We start from the raw sequence: 23,305 nt of genomic DNA on the forward strand, positions 1-23,305 counted from the left end.
TTTAGTAATTGGCCATCAAAATGTGCTTTGAGCTGAATCTTGATGGTAATAGCAATCATAATAATAATACGCAGCACTTGTATTGCAGCTTTGCAGAGCTGTACAAATGCTAATTAAGCTCTGTGTTTGTAATGAAGCATTACTGGCAGAACTGGACAGGAAATGGGGACTCTTCCCCCGCTTTCCCTCATCAGCACAATCTAATTCTCTCTCTAGATGTCACCCCTTAACATCGTTTGTGTGCCTCTACTCCCTACAAACTGGAAATTATTCTGTTGTCAATCAGGGTCTCAATTGAGAAGGGGATATTTGATTGTTCTTCAATGGTGTGATTCTGCGGATTACTTAGTCCTGGTCTACACTGAGGGGGATCAATCTAAGTTAAGCAACTTCAGCTACATGAATAACGTAGCTGAAGTCAACGTACTTGGATCGACTTACGTGGTGTCTCCACTGTGGTGAGCCAACTGCTGTCGCTCCCCCGTCGACTCCGCCTGCCCCTGTTGCAGCGGTGGAGTACAGGAGTCGATGGGCGAGCACTGGGGGGGGGGAAAGTGTTGATTTATTGCTCTAGACTAGACACGATAAATCGATCCCCGCTGGATCGATCGCTGCCAACGATCAAGAGAGACCCTGTCCTGGACCAATGTTCCCTCTAATTTTTGACAAGCCATGTGCGCAAAAATTTCTTCTATGCAAATTGTTGTTTGCGCGCAGTGTTTTGCCGTGTGCATGGGGTTTAGGATCTGTGTGCACGTGCACACGCGCACAGCTTAGAGGGAACAGTGACCTGGACCCCACTGTGTGATTCCATGGGTTTCATAGCTCCCTGATGGTTGGCAGGCCATAGCTTGCAAACCACTGACTCTGATGTTTGAATCCATTCGGCTTTGTTCATCTCTATCCACATGCAGAATGAATAATTTGAAAATGCAGAAGTCTACTGGTTTCTCTTGCAGTTTTAGAGTTCACAATGGCTTCCTCTCTCCAGTGAAACCTTTCTGCTAGGATTTCACAACACTGACAACTAACAGTTAAAAGTTCAAAAGGTCCCAGTTAATTAGCAGGCTACTGTGCACATTTACAGAGCACAACCTCTCTGCCAGGCAACTTTCAGAAATTAATGATTGCTGTGCATCACTATGAGGTGTGTTCGTAGAATAAAGATAGGTGGGGTGTGCCCGAGATTGTGATCACCCATGCATTGTGCGTGGGAGAAGTGGACTTGCTTTTTTATTTTTGTTTGGCTTTTCATTCTTTTTCATTCATCCTCACCAAGGTACATGAGAATTTATCTTATATCACAGTTCATCTTCCCAAGACGCTTCTTCAGATGACCAGTATTATTCCCATTTAATAGATGGGGAATAAAGGCACAGAAAGATCCTATGACTTTCCCAAGGTAACACAGAAAGTCTGTGGCAGAGCTGGGAATAGAATTAAGATCTGAATCCCAATCCATTGTCTTGACTACAAAATCATCCATCCTTTGCCATGTCTCATGCATGTGGTGGACAGGTTGTCAGGTATTTGTGTGCTATGTTTCTCTTACAACCTAGATAATGTGTTCTATGGCAGTTCCTTCTGTTCCTTCTAAGTGCATCTCTGCCTGTACTCTGCCAGAAGGTGTAATGACACGGCATTACCAGGCAAACCCCCTGTAATTACTCTTCCTCTCTTTAGTAATTACATAGCTGTGTCCTGTGTAAAATAGAGCATCCTTCTCTTTACTGTGGATTGGTAAGACATGCAACGTTAACCCTCCGTGTCTCATCCTCCACTTGGTCCGGTCACAGGGGTGGCAGAAGAGGATTAACAAGAATCAACTACCTTCAGATGGCTCTGATAGCCCCTTGTTCTCAAAATGTACCTGCATTATACCACATCAAGGTTAAACCCATCTGCTCAGGCCAGGAAGGTGTTGGGGATAGCTCTGAGTGGTTTAACTTTTTTATGGCTAAAGGCTGATTTTAAACTCCCAACAGCTTGGAAATTCAGAATCAAGGCTCAACCTCCATCTTTCTTTTGACCTCCTGTACCCTAAGTCTCAAAGTAATGGCTGATTATACACACCGTGTAAGCTGGGACACCTATCGTCTGGAAGCTATGAGCTGAGATGATGAGGTAGTTGCAACTGTACAGATTCTTCTGGTTTCTCTAGAGTGAGATCACTCCCTGAATGTAGAAACCTATTAATTTCAGTGTGGTTTGATGAAATTTAGCATTAACTGTGTAGACTTTATATATGCACACAGGTACAGCTTCTGTGTTCCTCTAAGCACAAGCACACCCAAAAGCACATTCTCCCCCCTCCCTCTTTGCTTTGTTGCCTTTTTCACGTGCAACTCTCAGTAACATGATGAGCACAGAGTTGCCACATTCAAGTCTAAAACCCTGCCCTGGAGTAAGAAAAAGATCATATCAGTTCTTGCCCAATCAACCTTATTTAGACTGCATCTATAACTTCTTAACCAATTAATTTAAATGTGGTGGCCTGTTTGCTGATTGCCAGTAGAAATCAGTGCTCCAAGGAACCCACCATCTAGCTAGTGGTGGTGGTGGTTGTGGTTGTCTTCTTATAGGGTCAGCACTGACCAAATCTCTGCTAGCTTATGCGTTTTTTATCTCTACATCCCCACAATGATCAGGAGGCAGAGGGAAGTGCCTGGGTGTCTCTGAGGTACCTAAGGATAATTGAGTTCTGATCTAGGACAACTCCATGTGGTTTATTTGGTAAAATAGCAAAGCTATATTTTTCCTGTGGCTTGTAAATGCCAAGAATGTGGACCCAACACAAGAAAAACAGAGCTGAATAAATCCTCTGTCAATTTGCACAAAACTAGGGTTTTATTTAAACTTTGTTTCCTTTCTCATGTCCAGCTGGAAAATGGGATCCAGTTGAGTATAAGAAACCCATAAGCCCAAAACTCTCGGGAGACATTCTGTGGTGATGGGACTTGGAGACAAGGCCGTGCAGTTCTCTTTTGTTATTTGCCTAACTGTCTCTGGTAAAAATCACTGATTAGTTATAGTCCAGATCTACACTGAAAGTTATGTCGACCCAGCTGCGTTGCTCAGGAGTGTGAAAAATTCATATTCCTGAGCAACATAGTTAAGCTGACCTAGCCCCCGGCATAGACAATGCTAGGTTGACACAAGAATTCTTCTGTTGACCTATCTACTGCCTCTCAGGGAGGTGGATTAACTACAGCAGTGGGAGAACCCTTCCTGTTGCTGTAGTGTCTACACTGAAGTGCTACAGCAGTGCAACTGCAGCTGTGCCGCTGTAGCAGTTTAAGTGTAGACATAGCCTTAGTCTTGAGAAAAGAGAAGGGATTTTATAACAATCTTCAAATATGTTAAGGACTGTTCTAAAAAGGACTGTGATCACTAGTTCTCCATGTTCACTGAAGGTAGGACAAGAAGTAATGGGCTTAATCTGTGGCAAGGGAGATTTAGGTTAGATGTTCGGAAAAGCTTTCTAACTATAAGCATAGTTGCGCACTGGAACAGACTTCAAAGGGAGGTTGTGGAATTCCCATCATTGGAGGTTTTAAGGAACAGGTTGGACACATACCTGTCAGGGATGGTCTAGGTTTATTTGGTCCAGCCTCAGCACAGGAGGCTGCACTTGATGACTTCTTGAGGTCCCTTCCAGCCCTACAATCTATGATTCTATGACTGATGACCAGGACTGCAGGAAGGATGTGTTTTATTGTGTGCAACACTGAATCCATCCAGAGATTGGAATTGCTGACCTGGGCTTTGGAAGTAGTAATGGGATGGTTTATTTGAGGCAGTGATCAGGTGCTCATCATTCATGGCTGGTTAGAACTTTCTCTGCCCAGGCCACTCCTGATTATAACATACTGGTGGAGATTGCATGATGCCAGTAAATAAATATCCCCTTAAGGATAAATGATAGGAATTAGCCTAGGAAAAGAACAAGATCAGCCTTAAGCACAAGTCAGACAAGCAACTGCTGGAGACTCTGCAGTAGCCTCATAGTCTGTTTAGCTCCTCCCTACAATGCAACCACCCACCCTCAGACAATTGGACCTTGTCTCTGGGGGGATCCGGAGTAATTTCTATGTTCAAGAGTGGCTCCATGTGATACTGTGCGGGGAAAGGGAGAGTAATGGGCTCTGTGGAGGGGCTCTTTACATTGCAGACCAAGGATGGCATGCATGAAGGGGATTCTCAGAGGACTCCATATGGTGGCCTTCTTGTTTGCTCATGGAGGTAGAGGGCTCTTTTGTGGCTTTCAGTAACCATAGAGATAAGCATAATATAAAAACCTAATAGGTAGTGACTTCCATGAGGGAAAAGTCCTTGTACAACCCTATAAAGGATGTCACATGTGACCCTAAACTGATATGTGAGAGCCACTGTGGGCTGATGGCTTAAGCACAGGACTGGGCATTCTATTTTTGACTCTGCCACTGATTTGCTGTGTGATCTTGGGCATGTGCCTTAGCCTCTATGTGTCTCTGGTTGCAAAGTGCGTAGATTTATTATTATAGCACATTCTTCTGGACTGGTGAAAGTAAAATACCTAGGTTAGGGCATGCATAAAACCCACAGTCCTCCTTCTTGCTATAACTTATAGTCTGGGCATGAAAGTTTCCAAGTAATGTATTGTTTCTTGATATCTCATTAACAAAGTGTGAGCATCCAGCATTAAATGTTATGAGAAATGGAGTCTGCTGAGAATGTTCTGGCCCTCTAGACCATTGGAATTAGCTGCTCAGTGGAGGTGGTAGGGCTTAAGGTTCATCCTCTGTCCCAGCACCCAACAAGAACACTAAGAGCATTAGTGATGAGCTGTCATTGCACTGGACACATCACCAGTGTGTTTAAATTCATTAAACCCTGATGTGAGCTAAGCTTCATACAAGCAAAAACACGGCCAAAGTTTCCACTTTGAAAGATGACAGAAGAGGGTTGCCCAGATACAGCCAAGGGGATGCTAGAAACAAGGTAGGATAATAGAAATTATGGAAAGGGGCTGGGGGGAGATTTATATGATCAAATCTGTTCTTATGCAAGGACAGGTGACTGTTTTTGAAACAGAGGATGTAGCAGATGTACAGCTGATGCAGACTGAGCTGGAAGAAATTGGGGCTGTAGAGGGGGCAGATAAAGATGAGGCTAGGAGAGTAACAGAAGGTTTTGGTTTTAATTATAAGATCAACAACTGCCATATGGGACGGTCAATTTCTCTGCTTTGTGACAGGTTTCAGAGTAGCAGCCGTGTTAGTCTGTATTCGCAAAAAGAAAAGGAGTACTTGTGGCACCTTAGAGACTAACAAATTTATTAGAGCACAAGCTTTCGTGAGCTACAGCTCACTTCATCGGATGCATTTGTGAATCTGGCTTGATTCCTGGTATCAGTTAAGAAATCAAGATGAGTCATATGAAAGCATCTGTCAAGTCTATAAATTGTGGTTTCAAGTGGGTTGTTATGAAAGGCTGAAAAAATATTCTATCTTGACTCCATTGGTTATGTTGCTGCATAGCTTTCTACACTCCAGTATGGCATCCTTGACAATTTACTGAGCTTGCTGGGTCTTTTTGTTCCAGTTGATGGCTCACCTGAGAATCACACAGTTTGATTAGTATAGAGGGACAGTACAGTATAGAGGGATAGCAATATAAACATGGCTCAAATGTTACATGCTGAACCTCCAACGACGTTCTTACCTTGATTTCAAGCCAATGTTCTGTGTTGATTCTGGACCAGCCTGACTCCTTGGTGAAATAAGTAAACTATAGGAAAATGGGACTAAGGATCTGATCTAAACTCACCAAAGTCCGAGAACTCTTTCCTGCATGAATCCCACCTGAAAATCAGGTACTAGTGGCCTCGCTGTGAAATGCTGAGCATTCGCAGTTCCCAGTGAAGCTGCCAACTGGTATATTCTTCTGCAGATCTGGTAATTAACTTTCATAAGAGTTTGCTTTCCCAAAGGCACTTGAATGACTCTTGTTAAATTACCTGCCCTGTTGACTAATTATTGGTGCACAACGGCATGAGAGTTGAGACCTGGATACCCACAAATCCAGGGTTTGGTGGGTAAAGCATAAATCCCTCGCATCAAAATGACTTTTCCTTTAACCCTAAAAGCTCAGGTGTTCCTGTGTAATGTCTCTTCTTGAAGTGCGTAAATGATTTTATTAACTGATAAGTGTAGCTACCAGATCTTGGATTAGTCATTTAAACTGCACAAATGTGGGGCATATCCTTCATTGACGAATCAACTTTCTCTTTTTATCTAGCCCATTATGTAACTGGCCATAATCCCCAGTGGAATATATTTTCTAGAGCCTTATTCTACAGGACTGGCTGGCAGCTCACCCCTTTATTGGCAGTAGTATTTATGTCAGAAACACTAACATACGCTTTATATAAAGGAGGAAGGATGTTCTTATGCGTTAAAAGACAGAGCAGGGAGCTCAGACCTGAGTTTAATTCCTGACTATCTGTGTGACCTTTCTCACTCTGTAAAGTGGGGATAGTAATTTTGCTCTCACAGAGTGGGTGATGAGCGGTTTTATTGATATGGTTATATGACTCAGTCTATAAATATAACTAGGTACCTTGACATACGTTTCAGAATAAAATTCCAAGTATAATGGACTGTGTGTCCCACTGTAAAATAAATTCACACCAGCTAATTAAATAGCTCCTGCAGCAAAAACCAAAACCTTCCGTGCTTCCCCACTAATACCTGGGAGAAAAGATCGGTGCTACAGCATGCCCTTAAAGAGGGTGGGAGGGATAGAATTCTGAGGGCCCTGTCAAGCCCCTCTTTCTGTTCATATCAAGGAAGTTTCAGCTGATCATAGAATATCAGGGTTGGAAGGGACCTCAGGAGGTCATCTAGTCCAACCCCCTGCTCAAAGCAGGACCAATCCCCAATTTTTGCCACAGATCCCTAAATGGACCCCTCAAGGATTGAGCTCACAACCCTGGGTTTAGCAGGCCAATGCTCAAACCACTGAGCTATTCCTCCTTCTCCTCTGCAGCAGCGTACTGCAGGCAGAGATGCATCTCAGCTGACCAGGTCACTGACCATTGAGCTTTATATGTTAAAACCAACACTTTGAGTTCCACCCAGAAACGTACTGGCAGCCAGTGCACATCTCAGTGCACTGATGTAACCTGCTCCTGGCATGGAACTCCAGGTATTGCAGAATGCAGCTGCCCTCTCATTATCGTCAGTTTCCAAATGTTCTCAAGGTGTAGTGCTACACTAGTGTAGTAATCTAAGTGTTGCTCTTCAGCCACCCCCTCTGGCCAAGGCAAAGAGAGGCATCAATGGGCTCTATAGAAAGCTGGGCTTCAGCCCTCCTCTCCTGAGTCACCATGTAATGTTGAGAAGGAGGCCAGAAACTGACTGATCCTGAGAGCTCTAAGTATGGTTTATAGGGCCCCTTCAGGGGAATGAACAGGAACTGTCCTCGGAAACAGGGGGTCACATGATGGGGGTGAAAGCCAGGGAGTTAGATTATCATTGCATCTGCAACATTTGCTTGACTACATCTGTGTTGAGGCTGCTTTTCCTGCTGCTTTTTCTTTCCTTTTGCTCTTTGTGAACAGCCTAAAGATCAATGTTACAATCTCTCTGGGGTCCTTTTGGAAGAAAATGCTGACATTTATTTACCATACACTAGACTTATTTTTATTGAGGCATCTGAAGCCACAGGGAGCCATTACCTGTAGAGAGCTTATCTTTCCAGACACAGAAACACATGACTTAGCTCCTTGTGCACAAATAGGTGTTGAACAAAATCTCCTCCAGTAAATTATTATTAATCATTTGCATTTATATAGCACTTTTCACCAAAGGAAATAAAAGGTGGATAAGTATTATTATCCAGGGAAATACACAGGGTGAATGATTTGCCCAAAGTTATACAGCAAATCCCTGGCAGAGGTGGAATTAGAAGCCATGTCTTCTGACTGTCTCATGATTTAACCTCTTGACCAGACTACCTAGTTTCCTGTAAAAAGCTAGGCCCGCCTTGGTAGTGCAATGAGATTGCAGTGTGCTGGCCTTTACATTGTAGATACTAGCTAAGGAGGGATGGTAAAAGTTGCCTTTAGTTCACATCTACCAACTCCTAGTTCTCCGCTTCTGACCCAAAGCCATATCAAAAAGGCACACTCTGCCATTTAATGGTTGTATTGCTCTTTGACAGGCTGGTGTCTTGGTTCAGTGTTTAGGACAGAAAGACACTGCAAAGTGTCAATTACACCCTTCTTCCTGATCTTCTCAACGCAATACAGCCTTTCCCTAGTATCGGCAGTTTATATTTAGGTACACTGAATCCCTTATCCTTCTTTCTTGTTTTCAGTACAATTTCAAACCCCTCTCTGTACTGCATAGAATTTCTTCTTTTATCTTCTCATATTTTAAAATGTTTTTAAATGTGTTGTGACTCCTGATTATTTATCTATAACACAAACTCAGGATTTGGGGCTCCTGGATAATGGTTCCCCTTATTCTGGCTGTAACCTCTCACTCTTGATGCCAAAGGGCCTTTGGTCAGGGAAGGCTGGCTAAATAGGCTTTTCTAAGGCATGTGCCAGCACACAGATGCAAGTAGAAGATCTATGATTTAACAACTACCCTCCTCTAGATAATTAAATATAATTGTGTGTCACACCCTAGGTCTACCATTTTGCCATGTAGCACTTCTGCTCTGCTGTAGGATATGTATCTCACATTCAAGGAATATGCAACATCTCAATTTATGTTTCCAAAGCTGGTATGTAAAACCTTTCTGGGGTCCTATTGCACCATTAATAGAGCCATCGCAGTACAGGCTGTCCTTGCCCATCCTGTTATCTCCGTTGGAGGGGGAGTACTAGCGGCAGTAACCTTTTCACATTAATATTCTGTTTCCTGAATGCTGACAGGTTGCAGCTACTGTGTGTACCTAATTCTAGTGACCTGCTTTGCCATTCATTGCAGGCAAATGAGCAGCATGGAATGGCTCATTATCTCCTCGAGGTTTTCCAGTGTTCCTGCTGTCCACACTTTTCAGGGCAGCATTTTCACTCTGACTCAGAAGGTTGCTCTTGGAGGAAATGAAAGGCTGATGTTGACTCTTAAGAAAGGTTTCCTGCCCTGACCAGGGAACAGTGGGGCTTTTCTGTTCTGTTTTTTTGGTAATTTGTTATTTTGGGCTGTTCTTCAAGCAGTTCCCTTAAAATCTCCAATTTGTGTCATGCAGGAATGAAAGCAAATTAAGATGAGAAGGACGTGTGCAATGGGCTTTGTTCTTTCAAGTGAGTTTAAGCTTGTGGAAAATGTTGGATTGACACCCCAGAGACTGAAATCCTCTTTACCCACAGCATAGGTTCAGATTGGATAGGACAAGCTACACCTATGCTGGACCTTGCCAAGTATCTCCTGCCTGCTCTGGAGAAACAGTCAATGGGAACCATTTAATTTTTGGCCTCTCTGAAAGCTGCTGCAAAGTATCCTGGTGGCTTTTGTGATGTGGAACTTTAGCCACTGAGCTGAGACAACCAGTCCACGTTATATAGTCCACCAAACTGATATTGAATTGTTTCAAGTGTTGATTGCTATATGCTACTGACCTGAGTTGGATTTGAGCCTGTAACCTACAAGTGAAAGGCTCAGATCCCCTTCCCAATAATTTGGTGCTATCCAGTCCTTCATCTGTCCAAATGTTTATGTGTTTTACCGCCTTTTGGGTCTAGTAACTGCAGTGTTCTAATGGTAATTTTGGTGCTGGTTTTGCAGAAAGAGGAACTTCAGAATTCCCCCATGCAAAAGCAGATGTTTCAATCAATTGCTGCACACACAGAAAGATTCCAAAATGTATTCAACAGCTGATGTGATCGAAACCTGGAACCTAACTTTACAAACTCCATTCGTGATGCATAGGCAACATGTCCATCCTGCTCACAGCATGGTTATAGTTGACTATGATCTCCGTGCATATGGAATCTGCTTGATGGATTATTCGCCTGCCGCTCCTCTTGCACGTTCTTAGTGATAGTTCTGCACAGGCCTCTAGTTTCCTTCCTAAATCAAGAACGGGCCTCAGGATCAACATGACTAAATAATCTCCACTTATGTGTTTTAGCCGCAGCTCAGAAACGCTAACTTCTTTAGAAATAGAGAAAGATGATAGCTCAACTCACTCAGCGTTGATTGATAGTGCAATAATATCTGATTTTCCCCACACAGGGTTGGAACAAAATGGACTCAATCCTTGGTTTCACTTGCTTGATGTGGTGAAAAGTTCATACAGCTGCAAAAGGAATGTCTTTTCAAGTCTATTTCCTTACATTCCTACATGTCCAATCTGGCTTAAGTCAAGTATCTAAACTGCTACTGGTTAGGAGGGAAGTTTAGAGGAACTGCCACTCAAATTGTAGTTGCTTTCACTGAGGCTTGCTCCAGCTCCTGCTTTTCTTCCTTCTGACATGGCTCTCCAAAGGACACAACACTCCCCAGGCACTTTAAAATATGCTCATTGACTCAAGATGGAATCCCCTCAAACCTCATAGACCAGAGAGGAGCATCACAAGGCAGGGCGGAGAGTGCTGGGATAGAACCAGGAAGAAGTCCTGAGGCAACAGTCGGAAAAATGCATATGCAGTTATGGCATCCACAAAACCTATGTTTGCATAAATCTGGTAATCTCTTCAGCTAGGCTATTTGCATGTGCAATTGCCTGATTTGTATGTGTAAATGTGGGGTACCATACATCCATATATTTTTTTAAAATGCCCATTAAATGCATATGAAACGCTAAAATCCTGTTAATGCTATTCTGAAACCATGGGACTTAAGAATAGCATTTATTGTATTGCCTCATAGTTAAATATTCACTACTGCATTAAAAATGTCAGGTGTATGCAGCACAGTAATGGTCGTGGAATAAATAGATAATTTTCTCCTCCGCTGAAATCCGCTCTTGGGTGCTCACGGTATGTGTTGAAACTCCCGATGGAATTGGTGACTGCACAGAGTTAAAAAGAGGAGTTGCTCAGTTGCTATTAGTAGCTGTGAGGTTAGAGCCATGCAAAAAATTGATTTTCCAACATCCGCAAGGAAAGTCATGATGCTATAAGGAGGGGAACTATTGCTTGCTTTGCCCTAAAACAGCAGTAAAAGAGAGCCTAGAACACACTTGCACCTGCATGCCCTTTAAATAGAACATCCCTAATACCTGGAAGGTGTTATTAGCACAGAATGTAATTAGGCTCTGAATAGATTGCTTCCCAGAGGTCCACACTCATTAACAAGAACACTTCACCAGAACAATGCACAAAGCAAATTGTGAGACCTGCAAAGTCCAAGTCCTTCTCACCGTGGCTCTTACTGGCTTAGCTAGGGGAGGCCACATTTTGGTTTATCTGGTAGAGCTGCTGCCTATGACCCAAGAGTCTTGGTTTAGCCTCTTCTATGATCAAATGCAGTAGTCCATCTCCCACACGCCCTCCCAAGAGGAGCCTCTCTACTGGTCTCCTGTAGTTTCTGAACACCTGTTTGGCAAACACAACACAAACTGCCTGCACAAGAGTCACATGCAGCTACATCCTATTTGTTTTAGAAAACAAGACTGAAGACCAGAAGAAGAAGAAAGAGCCATCTGTGATTTTCCCCCAACAATGGCTGGCAGATTTATAAGACCCAAATGATGGTGCTGTTACTAGTGCAAACTGGGGAATGGATGATGAAAAGTCAGGGACACACATCTGCTTAAAGAGTCAAGCCAGCCATTTAGCTGGCAACAAACCACCTACTGAGGGAAATTTGACAAAATGTGCTTGCTGGCACATCCAGGAAGAGAAATTCATTTCTGTTCTCCAAATCCTGGCAGGATTTGCTTCCTTCATAGGCTCGTATCTGGGAAATTCTAGACTGAATTACAGCTCCTTTTCTTTCTCTTTGCAGAGAAGTTAATTGTACCTTTTTATTGTGTCTCTTTTATGGAAATACAATGGAACAATCATTTCATCACTGTAGCAACATCAACTACTGCAGCTCTAGGCAGGTTTGATCAGTTAAAGAAACAGTATGGTTGATTTGTGGTACTGAGGGATTATCAAAAATAAATAAATAGTGAGAGGAGAGCTTGTGTGTGTCTCAGGATCCTGTTTCGAATATAATATATTTTAATGTAATCATAGTTCAAGAAGATGATGCTGGATTGACAGTCTGACACTGAGTCCTCTCTTTATCCTCAGGACAGGTACAGGGCAAGAATTAGCAGTAATTCACCCCCAGATTATTCATACATTGTGCTTCAACCCTGAGCTGGAGGCCCTGTTTTAGGGTGAGAAGAGAGGTCAATCTCTATGGCCCATTCAGTCTTTGCCCTCTCCAAGGCTAACAAGAATGTAGTTTGTATGATTATAGACACCGGTCTACTGGGTACTGAACTGAAAACCTGGCTACTATTTTATTTAACATAGAGCAGCTACTGAAGAGCCACTGGGTCACTACTGACCAATCGCTATGTAATCTATTTCTATGCACCCAGCAGTGCAGTATCCATTCTCTCTTTGTATTCCAAATGCTTTAAAAACATTAATATCTGCTTTTCTTTCTGATATTCTGCAGACTGACTTCTCTGGAAAGAAAATGAAGAGTGCTGCCAGACCTTGGAGTGCAATGGCAAAGCAAGGGAACCATGGGATTGACCGAGGAAAATCTCTCCCCACCGCTTCCTCAGGCATGAAGACCTCCAAATCCTCTACTTCACTTGCTTTTGAATCTCGGCTTAGCAAGGTACTAACCAGTAAGCAGTGAGAAAGCATTCCAAACTGATTCCAAGCTATCACTCCAGCTAAGGCAGGGCATGTCACCAAGTGTTCAGGCCTTTGGCATTGGGTGTGTATGTCTGGATCAGACTCTACTGTGTGCTTATTATACCACAGTATCTGTATACATTTGACCAGATTGTATGTTTTGGGATAGTCATTCCAGATTTGTGTCTATGTGTTGATTGGTTGGTTTGTGCTTGCAGAGTATGAGTGTTAGTGTGGTGGGGTTGAAGAAGGGAATTTGACCGTGTGTGAATGCGTGGGTGGCTTGGACTGGACTATGTGTATAGTGCATGCATTGGATATTGTGATGGGGAAAGACCAGATGGCTCTAGAAAAGTAGTGGGAGATAGATATATTGGCTCCAGGCTAAACAAATCCCTGGTACCAGGATAAGTTAAATGGCAACTGCTCCAGGTCAATTAAGACACTTGGGGCCAATTAAGAACTTTCCAGAAGGCAGGGAGAAGGCTAGGTTGATTGGGACACCTGAAGCCAATCAAGGGCTGGCTGAAACTAGTTAAAACCCTCCCAGTTAGTCAGGTGGGGGTGCATGTCAGGAGCTGTGGGAGGAAGTTGCGCTGTTGGAGAGACTGAGCAGTACACACCATATGAGGCACAAGGAAGGAGGCCCTGAGGTAAGGGTGAAGTGGAGCTTGAGGAAGTGAGGGCTGCTGTGGGGGAAGTAGCCCAGGGAATTGTACGTCTCAGGGTTTCTAAAAGGTTAGCTACCATAGCTGATACTATTAGGGTCCCTGGGCTGGAGTCTGGAGTGGAGGGAGGGCCTGGGCTCCTCCCTTTTCCTCCCCCCCGATTAATCACTGAGACTGGGAGACAGAGACTGTGCAAGGGAGGATAACTTTTCCTCGCCTTCCTCACTGGCTTATGATGAAAATGGTGCAGTAGACTGTGACCCTTGTCTCTAGAGAAAGAAAGGTTACGTGGAGGGTCACAGTGAGCCTCTGAGGCTAGCGAAATCCGCCAGGAAACGTGGGACCCACGGAGACCAGGACAGAGCTTTGTCACAATATATGTGTGTGTTGTGGGTGAAGGATTAGTCTGCACGAAGTATGTTTGGATCAAATTGTACTCTGTGGATGGGTGGGTGTGGATTGGATTGGATTGGACAGGATTGCACTAAATTGGTAGAAGTGGAGGTTGATTTTAGGGTTTAGAATTTATTTTCCCAAAAAAGAGGTTGTGTGGTTGTCTTTTTTTTTTTTAAGGGTAGTGAGGTAATCTTGTGTCCTATAATCTGTATTCCCCCCCCTCGAGTCCCTTTGGAAAGGCAAGGTACATAGCAAAAGTATTGTTTGTGATAAAACATTTACAGTTTATGATACTCATCTTTTTATATATATTTTTAATAAGATCAGAAATACACATGAAAATAATGTTCCATTTTATTGCAAATTCCAAATCTGGCATAGTGCTACATCTGGCAGACCCTGAATAAAGAGAGCAATATGGTCCAAGTATTAAAATAAATAAATAAATAAAATATAGGAATTTAGGAACTGAGACTGAGTTTTTCAACAATAAGGATTGATTAACAATACATAATGTTCTATAGAGCTAATGTTCAAAGAGCCTTACAAACACTTATTAACCCTTGCAGCCTCCAGTGCAATGGGTCCATATATTATACCCACTTTACAGACTCGCACAACTCTAAGCATCTCAGAAATGAGACACTTTCAGCCCAGGGCTCCAGCCAATCTTTTTCATGATAAAGGTCCTTCCTTTAAGGTGTGGTGCTGTGCTGCCACTTCTGAGCGAGTGTCGTAGAGGTATATGGGGGCAGGAAGGCAAGGGAACCTGATATGTTTAATTGTACATCTTTTAAAGAACATGGTGTTTTCTTTCTAGCTGCCTCAGTGATCTCTAAGCTGCTGAGCAACTACTGTAAAAACAAAATATGATCAAAGGGAAAAGTTAGGGAGGGGCTGTGGAAAGACAGACTGGGCAGTAAGGTGCACTTGGCACCGTGAAAGGTGGTGAACTTGGTAAAAGCTGCTGTAGAGAAACTGAATGGAGACTTCTCCAGAGGTCAGAAAGTCAGATTGCTCTGTCTTGCTCTGAGGAATGAACTGGCAAAGGCCCTGCCAAAATGCAAAACTTCAGATGTCTGGTTTCCTGCAGTAGATCAACGCTTTGGCTATCAAAGCTCACATGCTCCCGGAGTCTGGGAAACCACAGACTGAGTCAGATGAAGAGATTAAAGAGAGAGAAAATTGGAGCTAAGAGAGATTTGACCTTGCTTAAAAAAATTACAATTCAGGAACCCACTAATCATGGCATGTATTTGTAGTATAATCTCCCTTCTCATCTCTTTCTATCCACCAACATCTCTCTCTAGTCTAGAGAGATGCTACAATGCCTTTGATTTTTAAGATGCTTAAAAACTTCTCTCTCTTAGTCTGAGCTGTGGAAGTGCACAAAAAGGGAAAAGCAACTGGCGAGGGTTTTGAGATGGACTCCTCCTTACACTGGTTTAGGCCAACATCATTTAATGTTTTCCTTGTGAAGCATATGTGTTTTGGTCTTTCAGATTTGCATGAATTTTCCTGACTACGTCTCTAGAATGAACTTGGATTACCAGGAAAAAAAGTGTCTTGTTTTTTCCGGTGCAGTAAAGTTTACTGACTAAACTCTGGTGTTAGCAGCCAGTTTTAGATTTTGGAATATTAACATACATAGTGGTGAGCTGGCTAGTGGAAATTCAACCAATAAAAACTACATTCAAATATATGCTTGAATATCTCTTATATTTATATATCTTGTGCCCTGTAGTAGGTCAGGTTGGCACCTTGCCATATGTCTGGAGGACCTGGTTCAAATGTCACACTGGGACTTTGGCTCAACCCCAGTGCTGACACTGCAGTGCAGTCCTGGAAGAGGAGATGCTGCATCGTTAGCAGTGCCAATCTTTGACACATTAAAGCAAGATCCTTTTTGTCAGCTTTGGGTGGGTTGTCCAATTGGAAGTCCTATGGACATAAATTTGCTGTCCTGCCTAGCATTTCCTCTCTTGGGAAAAAATGTGCATCTGTTACTGAACACAGTTTGTATACGGAGTCACTGTACTAGTAGAGCCTTATTCATAAATTTGTTTCATACTTTGGGAAACTTTAAAGTAGGAAAACTTTATTCTAGTATATGTTTTTTGAATGCCTGAGCAAGTATGATGCAGCAGCTCCACATATACCATTACGTTTCAGGCTTGTAAATAGGTCACTTCTCCTGAGATTGCAAATCCCTCCCACATCCTGCATGCTCAAAGGGCTTTCTTGAATGCCTAGGAGGGGACAAATCTGCAGTCACACTAGATGTGTCCCCTGAGGAGCAGCTGTAATTAGTTCAGTTTAGTGGGTCCTGAATTGCCTGAGCATCTTGAGTACCAATTATCTGCTTCTTCCTCTAAATAGAAGGTCCTCCTTCATGCTCCCTTAGCTATGCTTTTTACAGGACACCAATGCTTCCAGTTCCTGTGCATCAAGCACACTTCCATTTAAATACCTGCTTAGAGCACGCCTTGGGGCAGGTATCTTGTCTTCTTCCAAGTTTGTGAACCACATCACTGGGGCTCGATGGATAATAATCTGGAGGTTTCTGCAGCTTCTTTGTCTAAACCTGAGAGCTGGTGCATTTCTGTGCTGTGAATGATTCCCTCTGGCGATCTGAAGAGCAAAATGCCCTCTCTTGGATACATTCTTCCGTTTTCACGCTGAAAATCAAATCCTGCACCTCCCAGTAGTGATGCTAGCACCGGCACCTACCAAACTGTCCTGGATTAGCTTTGTTCACTGCTGTTCAATAAATGAAGCCCCTGAAGGTCTAAACAACTGAAGTGATACCAGACTTAAGATAAAGGATTTCCCTTTGAAAATAACTGTGATAGTAGATTTCAGAGTAGCAGCCGTGTTAGTCTGTATTCGCAAAAAGAAAAGGAGGACTTGTGGCACCTTAGAGACTAACAAATTTATTTGAGCATAAGCTTTCGTGAGCTACAGCTCACTTCATCGGATGCATTTGGTGGAAAATACAGAGGGGAGATTGATATATACACACACAGAGAACATGAAACAATGGGTTTATCATACACACTGTAAGGAGAGTGATCACTTAAGATGAGCCATCACCAGCAGCAGGGGGGGGAGGGAGGAAACTGTGTTCTCTGCTCTTTCCTTTTGATGAAGCAGCCTGCAGTCCTCAGCTAAATGAGTTTGGGGTCTTGGCTCAATCCCTAGTGTGCTCGTTGTTCATATCACAAAGCAGAGTTTATAATGCAGCTAACCATCAATTCTTGCTTGGCAGAGAGATGGGAATGAGCAGACAGACTCTCCATTAGAAATGCCTGGCCCTCCCAGGTCAGGATATGAAGTCACTGCTGGAGCACAGTAGGGCCTTGTAAAATGGCCTCAGCTGAAACATAAATAGAAAGCAACAGATCCTTCCAAGGCCTAGTACCTTTTGTGGCATAGGGGTGCATTGAGATGCCAGTTATTTTATATCGTTCCTGGCCTGCTTTGTGCTTCAGTTTCCTCAGCTGCTTGTTTTCTTTATGTTCAGAAGCCTACACGTTTGAACAAATGCAACTCCAACCAGGACCTGGGGAGAAGTTTCTAGTGCAGTGACTGATGATCAGGAGCTTTTGAATGGGACTCTGGGAATTTTTCACCCCATCTCCTCAGTCATTGCTTATTTAGTTCTCCCTCCCTCACCCCCCACTATAGGCTGCATCACCAAACCCACATTGCCTCTTGGTCCACTTCACTGAAAGGCAGGAATTAATACAAAAATGCTTTTCCCCACCATGGCAGGCTGTTGAATTTGGTACCAATAATCCTACCTAGTAGATACATTTCAAGTACATGCATGAATGCACTGAGCCTGCTGCCTCAGGGGATCAGGGAGTAGCCAGTGGTGTCCATTAGGCCTGGTATCTGAGTCAAATTTAATCAGTCTCATTTCTTTCTCAGCCTGCAGGATGTTGTCCTGGGTCTTGGCCCAAAGGAAAATATGTCCTTGCATTGCAGTGACCTCCTTGGTGCCAAGCTGGGAAAATCCCTCTAATGTATGGGAGAAGGATATTCCCCTCTTCTGAATGTTCAGAAATGACTCCAGATTACTGTTCCAAAAGCAATATTTCTATGGGTTTCCTTTTCCAGAAATACTCCCTTCTCCAAGTGTGTCACCACTTTTTTCTTTCAACTTGTATGTCTGTAAAATCATCTAGCTCATGGGCATACCAGATCTCTCATTCTGGTTTCTCACAAGATCTCTCTCTTTCTTGCAGCTAAAAAGAGCTAGCAGTGATGACATGTTAACAAAGCCAGGGGTGACAGCAGCTTCTGGGGTCTCCAGACTGAAGAAGACCATTACAACAGGAGCAATTTCTGAGCTTGCTGAGAATCGACTGAAGTCCAGCACAGGTAAGAGTAAACTGGATGGTGGATCAATTTTGCTCAGTTTACCAAGTTCCCAGTTGAGTCTCTCATATGATCATCTCAGTAGCGCAGTGAATCCTTTCCCACTATAATATTAATGTTGGGGATGACACTGGCAGAGAACTTTCTGTGCCTCACAGACATACCTTTGAATATAGCCTACACACCTTAAAGTCCATGTTCCACCACAATGTCGGAGTGGAGTAAAGCTATCAGTTTTCCCAAGTTTGATCCAGGCAGAAGTTTTGCCTTTTCTGCCAATGACCATATTTTATTATGGCAAACAATGGTGAATTTCTACTCCTGGAGAAAATAGAAAGTTTTCCCACATTTGACACTAGACAAAATTTTGTCATTTTTACAGGGTGATAAAAAATCAACTGCCTTTTGTGGAAAAAAGGAAAAAAAAAACCTTTTCAAACTGTAAAATTAGCAAAATCATAGTTCTTTTTCCCAATCCTCATGTGTTTTTACTGCTGGATCAGCTGTACCCAGCCTTTGATTTTAATTCAATATGTTAGCTATTTTATTGAATTCATTTTCAGTCCATATACTTGTCATAATGGGTAACTTAACAGTGGCATAACAGTTCTTAAAATGCTGGTAATCCTATTAAATGTGTTGCTTAGCTGTTTAGCATACACAATATTGTCTTCATATACAGATTATTGTATTTAGGATTCATTGTGCCTTGTTTTTCAATATTGATTGCAGTAAATAACATGGGTTATAACGTTCATCTGTATAATTCAGGAGTGAAAGTGTTTTTTGTGAATTAAACAAAAGTTTTCAGAAGCATTGCAGAAATGTTAATTGAATTGCTATGCCCAAAGCTTGTGCGTTTTGTCATTCTCAATTCAGATGTAATGGTCCTGAACTGTAGGAGCTTCACATATTGGCCAGTTACAAAGAAGAGTCACTAGGTGGAACTACAGGTTTCAGAGTAGCAGCCGTGTTAGTCTGTATTCGCAAAAAGAAAAGGAGTACTTGTGGCACCTTAGAGACTAACAAATTTATTAGAGCATAAGCTTTCGTGAGCTACAGCTCACTTCGAATGCATCCGATGAAGTGAGCTGTAGCTCACAAAAGCTTATGCTCTAATAAATTTGTTAGTCTCTAAGGTGCCACAAGTACTCCTTTTCTTTTTAGGTGGAACTAGTAGCTGGTGCTAAGACATGATGAGGCCTTTCTCTCATCAGTGCTTCCTGAGGGGATGGGGCTGTTCCATGCTACTGTTGAAACCCAGCAGGGTCCTCCAAAAAGAATCCTACTCATTGTAAAAGGGAAACGTCTCATTGTCCCAGACTAGACATACACAGCATTATAGCCAAGCCCAGTCCAATGCCTAATAATGAAATAAATTTAGGAGTCCTCAAACTTTTTCTGAGAGTGGATCACATCTTAATAGAGACAGATTGTCTCTCAGAGGTCTCCTCTCCTCTTGCAATTGTGCAGACCCACCTCTCCTCACACAGCAGAGGCAGCAAGAGGCTGAGTTTAAAAAAAAAGACTCCAAGCAGGGTGGTGAGGTGGCACGTTGACCTAGTGGCCTCATATGGAGCTTGTCCCCAATGCCTTTTCATGGTGAGCTCTGCCCCTCCGCTCTTTCCCATTGCTTTCAGCTCTGCACCAGTTTCCAAAGGCAGCCAGCCACGCCATCTGCATACCAAGTACTCTGTGCAAACGCTCAGCTTTCCCTGGTGAGCTCAGCAAACACGCTTTTGTCTGCTCTCTGGTGGCATTTCAGAGAGAATGCAAGACCTTATTAAATTTGCCCATGACCTCACTATTTATCATGGCCTCTGTAGGGTTTGCCAGCATTCAGGCAGTGGGCAGAGCAATGTTGCTAACCAATGAGGGATAAAAACTTTATGGAAATTTTTATTCCCTTCAACTGAGTGGTGCATAATGTAACATTGTAAAGGCATCATAATAACCCAAACACAGATCCTATTCTTCAGTAAAGCAAAGCCAAGACACTAGAATTTACTGGAGGCTTGTCACTCGCATTTCATGGAGGCATTCGGGTTTCTGCAGCCAACAAAGTCATGCTGGCCAAAGATTCTTCGGGGCAGTGAGAGGAGGAAAAGAACATTCCCAGATACTGCAGCATGGGATCCTGGGAATGCAACCAGAGCAGCATCACTGTAGGGATCCCAGAATGGAATACACATGTCAGATATAAAAGCAGAGGCTCTGTACTTGAGAACTCATCCCCCAGGCCTATAGAACAGGGGGGAAGGGAGAATAGGATATATGACTCTTTAGAAGTTATATCTATCTATCTGTCTATCTTGATTTGGTTCCTAGTGACCAGATGAAATTTGAATATTGTTCTTCCACCTTAGAACTGGTAGCTGACCGAGCATTCAGCTTTGCTTCAGCACGCGTTTAATTCTGAAGGAGAACATTCACACTGAGCAAGATCAACACAAGTTTGAGAATGTACATCTGTGGCTTTGTAATACACAAATAATCAGTAATCATTTAAATCTTAAATTCATAAAGTCCCCTTTAATGCGGAGAATAGACCGAGGTGCTTTACATATTGTATGTGCATGGACACACCAGATCCTGCAGCCTTTCATCAGGGAAGTAGTTGGGAGGGCTTTGAGGGGGGATCTAGGCTCATTCTTATGGCTTCCTCTTTTTCTGATTGTACCATGAGAATGTTTGCTCAGGCACTGGAAAGTTTTGATGGCAACAGGTGAGTTTTCAGTGGGCGCACTCTCTCACGCCCCTATATATAATATAAAAAAAAAGCAGGAAGGAGGATATAAAGCTGAATGCTCTCATTCCATAGGCATGCTAAGAACAGATACTGAAGGTGAAATGATAATACAGTATGTCCTCACCTATAGAAAGATTAGGACCAGAAGTGACAGAGGTCACTGAGTGCCCCTTGGGAAATCTCCTGTGTTGAGAGAAAGAGACTTTAGAAAAGGTTTAACAGAGAGAAGTGAAGCTGCAGCAAGTGCAGTAACTGGGACCCCACTGAAGCAGTAACTCCAAGGTGTCTTTAGCAGTGGACAGGGCTAAGCTGCAATAGTAGCTTGAATGCAGAATCAAGATAGGGAGCATATTTGCCTGGCTGGGAAATGTGAAACTTTAGTTTTGGGAAATCCAGGTGGGTATAGTGTCGCTGACATTAGCTTAGAATTCTTGGTACCTCTTTCCTTTTGGCCTCTCTGTCTGACCCAGAGGCCTCTGGTTTTGACATTCAGCTTTCTTCTCGCTATGCCTTTGCCTGCATTTGTGATCTGCATGGGAGCATGTATTTCTGCACCTGCCAACAGAGGACCCAAAGGTCTGATGCTCGTGCTCACTTTCTGGATGTTTCTCCTGGGCAGGAATTGTGGGGTTGGCCTCCCATGTCTCAGGATTCCAGACTCTCTTGTGTGCTGAATGCAGACCCACACCATGCCATACAAACAGTGCGAGACCTCTTTGCCCCCAGCTGCAACAGACTCCATTGGCTCCTCTTCCTTTCAAGTTCCACTTCAGAATTTCCCTGTCTGGTTTTGAACCTTTCGCTAGCCTCACTCCACTCCCCTTCCTACTCCCTCTGCAAGTCTAGCACTGCCCTCTCCTGTCCCACCTCATTCAGTGTTAGCCCATTCTTGGTGTGAGAGAACCCACTCTTCTCCACAGCTTCTACACTCAGGAACAGCCTTTGTATCTCTCTGCCTTTTCAACTCTACACCACCTTCTTCCAGGTCTCAAGTGAAATCATCATTTCTTTTCTGCATTACTTATGCCTGTTCCTTTCACTCTTCCTTTTGTTCTTATTTGAGTCAGTAGTTGGGTTACTTATCTATAATGCAGTATTATCTGAAGGACACTATGCAAACTCAGATTGTATATTGTGGTGAGTCTGTAACATTATTGCTGTGCTATAATTTAAAAGAAACAAATTATTGAAACCAAAAATGCCTAGGTTGCATACTCCTTTCAGCATAACCCTCCTGCATTTGTTTTGGTGACCTTGAGCAATAGTGTGTGTTCCCAATGTCTCAGATAATAAATAATTAACACCACTCTTGCCTGTCTAAACACAGTCTGTGGTGTGTCGGCTGTCCCTCATGGAGTTTAAGCCATGCACACCATTCTTTTTATGCTGACACAGACTACCCTGTCTACCTCCTTAGAAGCTAATGCAGTAAATCAGAGGCATCTTAAAGGAAGACCGGGCCAACCCCCTCCCTCCCCCTGGCAAGTGGAGTCTGAGCGAACGGAACTGGAGACAGATCCCAAGCTAGAATTCCTGTTTTGTGATGTTTGGCTACATAAATTCCTGGCTGTTTTGAAAGTGTATGTAAAATGAAATGATACATACAGGGAGAGAAGCCTTGGATGTAGATTCCTGTTCCACAGGGTTATTTCTTGCCATGGGGAGTCCTGAATTAGAGACTTTTTTTTTTTTAAACTTAAAGGCCAGATTTCTAAAGCTCCTACAGCTGTTGATCAGAATGTTCTTTTGTAACAAAAGCAGCTGGAGGAAAAACAAAACTGGAGGAGAATGGGGGAAGGTCTTTGGAAATGCCTATGTAATGTTTGCATCTATCAAGCTAAGTAGTAAATAAATTGGTTGAAAAGGTATAGCTATAAAGGTGTGTACCCAAGCTGGTAAATTTTGGAGTCCCTCTCATCCTTGGATCTCAGGGTTACAGGAAGGTCAGCCTTTCCCAAACTATGAAGTTTTTTAGGTTTACAAATGAAACTAAATATTAACTGACGTTCTACCCCACATTCTTCGTAGAAATATGGTTATGGTATGAATGTCATAACTAAGATATACTTCATGCAAGATGGCTCATGTAAGATATAATTGGAGCGGTTATGGTTTGTTGAATGCGATTATCCAGTTTGTATACATGTATAATTTCTGTATCTAAAGTTAGGAATGTGGACTATGTAACCATTCGCAAAAAGAAAAGGAGTACTTGTGGCACCTTAGAGACTAACAAATTTATTAGAGCATAAGCTTTCGTGAGCTACAGCTCACTTAGCTCACGAAAGCTTATGCTCTAATAAATTT

At 42.9% G+C, this 23,305-nt stretch overlaps 1 protein-coding gene across 10 annotated transcripts in view; it reads left to right on the forward strand.

The window, feature by feature from the left end:
• The window catches only part of SPECC1 (sperm antigen with calponin homology and coiled-coil domains 1), a 168,479-nt gene that overhangs the window by 21,666 nt on the left and 123,508 nt on the right, over positions 1 to 23,305 (forward strand). For all 10 annotated transcript variants that reach the window (XR_006276237.1, XM_038375246.1, XM_043499483.1 and 7 more), the window contains exons 2-3: positions 12,615 to 12,782; positions 18,117 to 18,252. Coding sequence is in view for 9 of the 10 variants with exons in the window: in XM_038375246.1 (XP_038231174.1) it covers positions 12,615 to 12,782; positions 18,117 to 18,252 (304 nt within the window). In the remaining variant the exon portion in view is untranslated. The remainder of the gene's footprint in view (positions 1 to 12,614; positions 12,783 to 18,116; positions 18,253 to 23,305) is intronic.

This window comes from Dermochelys coriacea, chromosome 17 (assembly GCF_009764565.3).
Source record: "Dermochelys coriacea isolate rDerCor1 chromosome 17, rDerCor1.pri.v4, whole genome shotgun sequence".
NCBI lineage: Eukaryota > Metazoa > Chordata > Testudines > Dermochelyidae > Dermochelys > Dermochelys coriacea.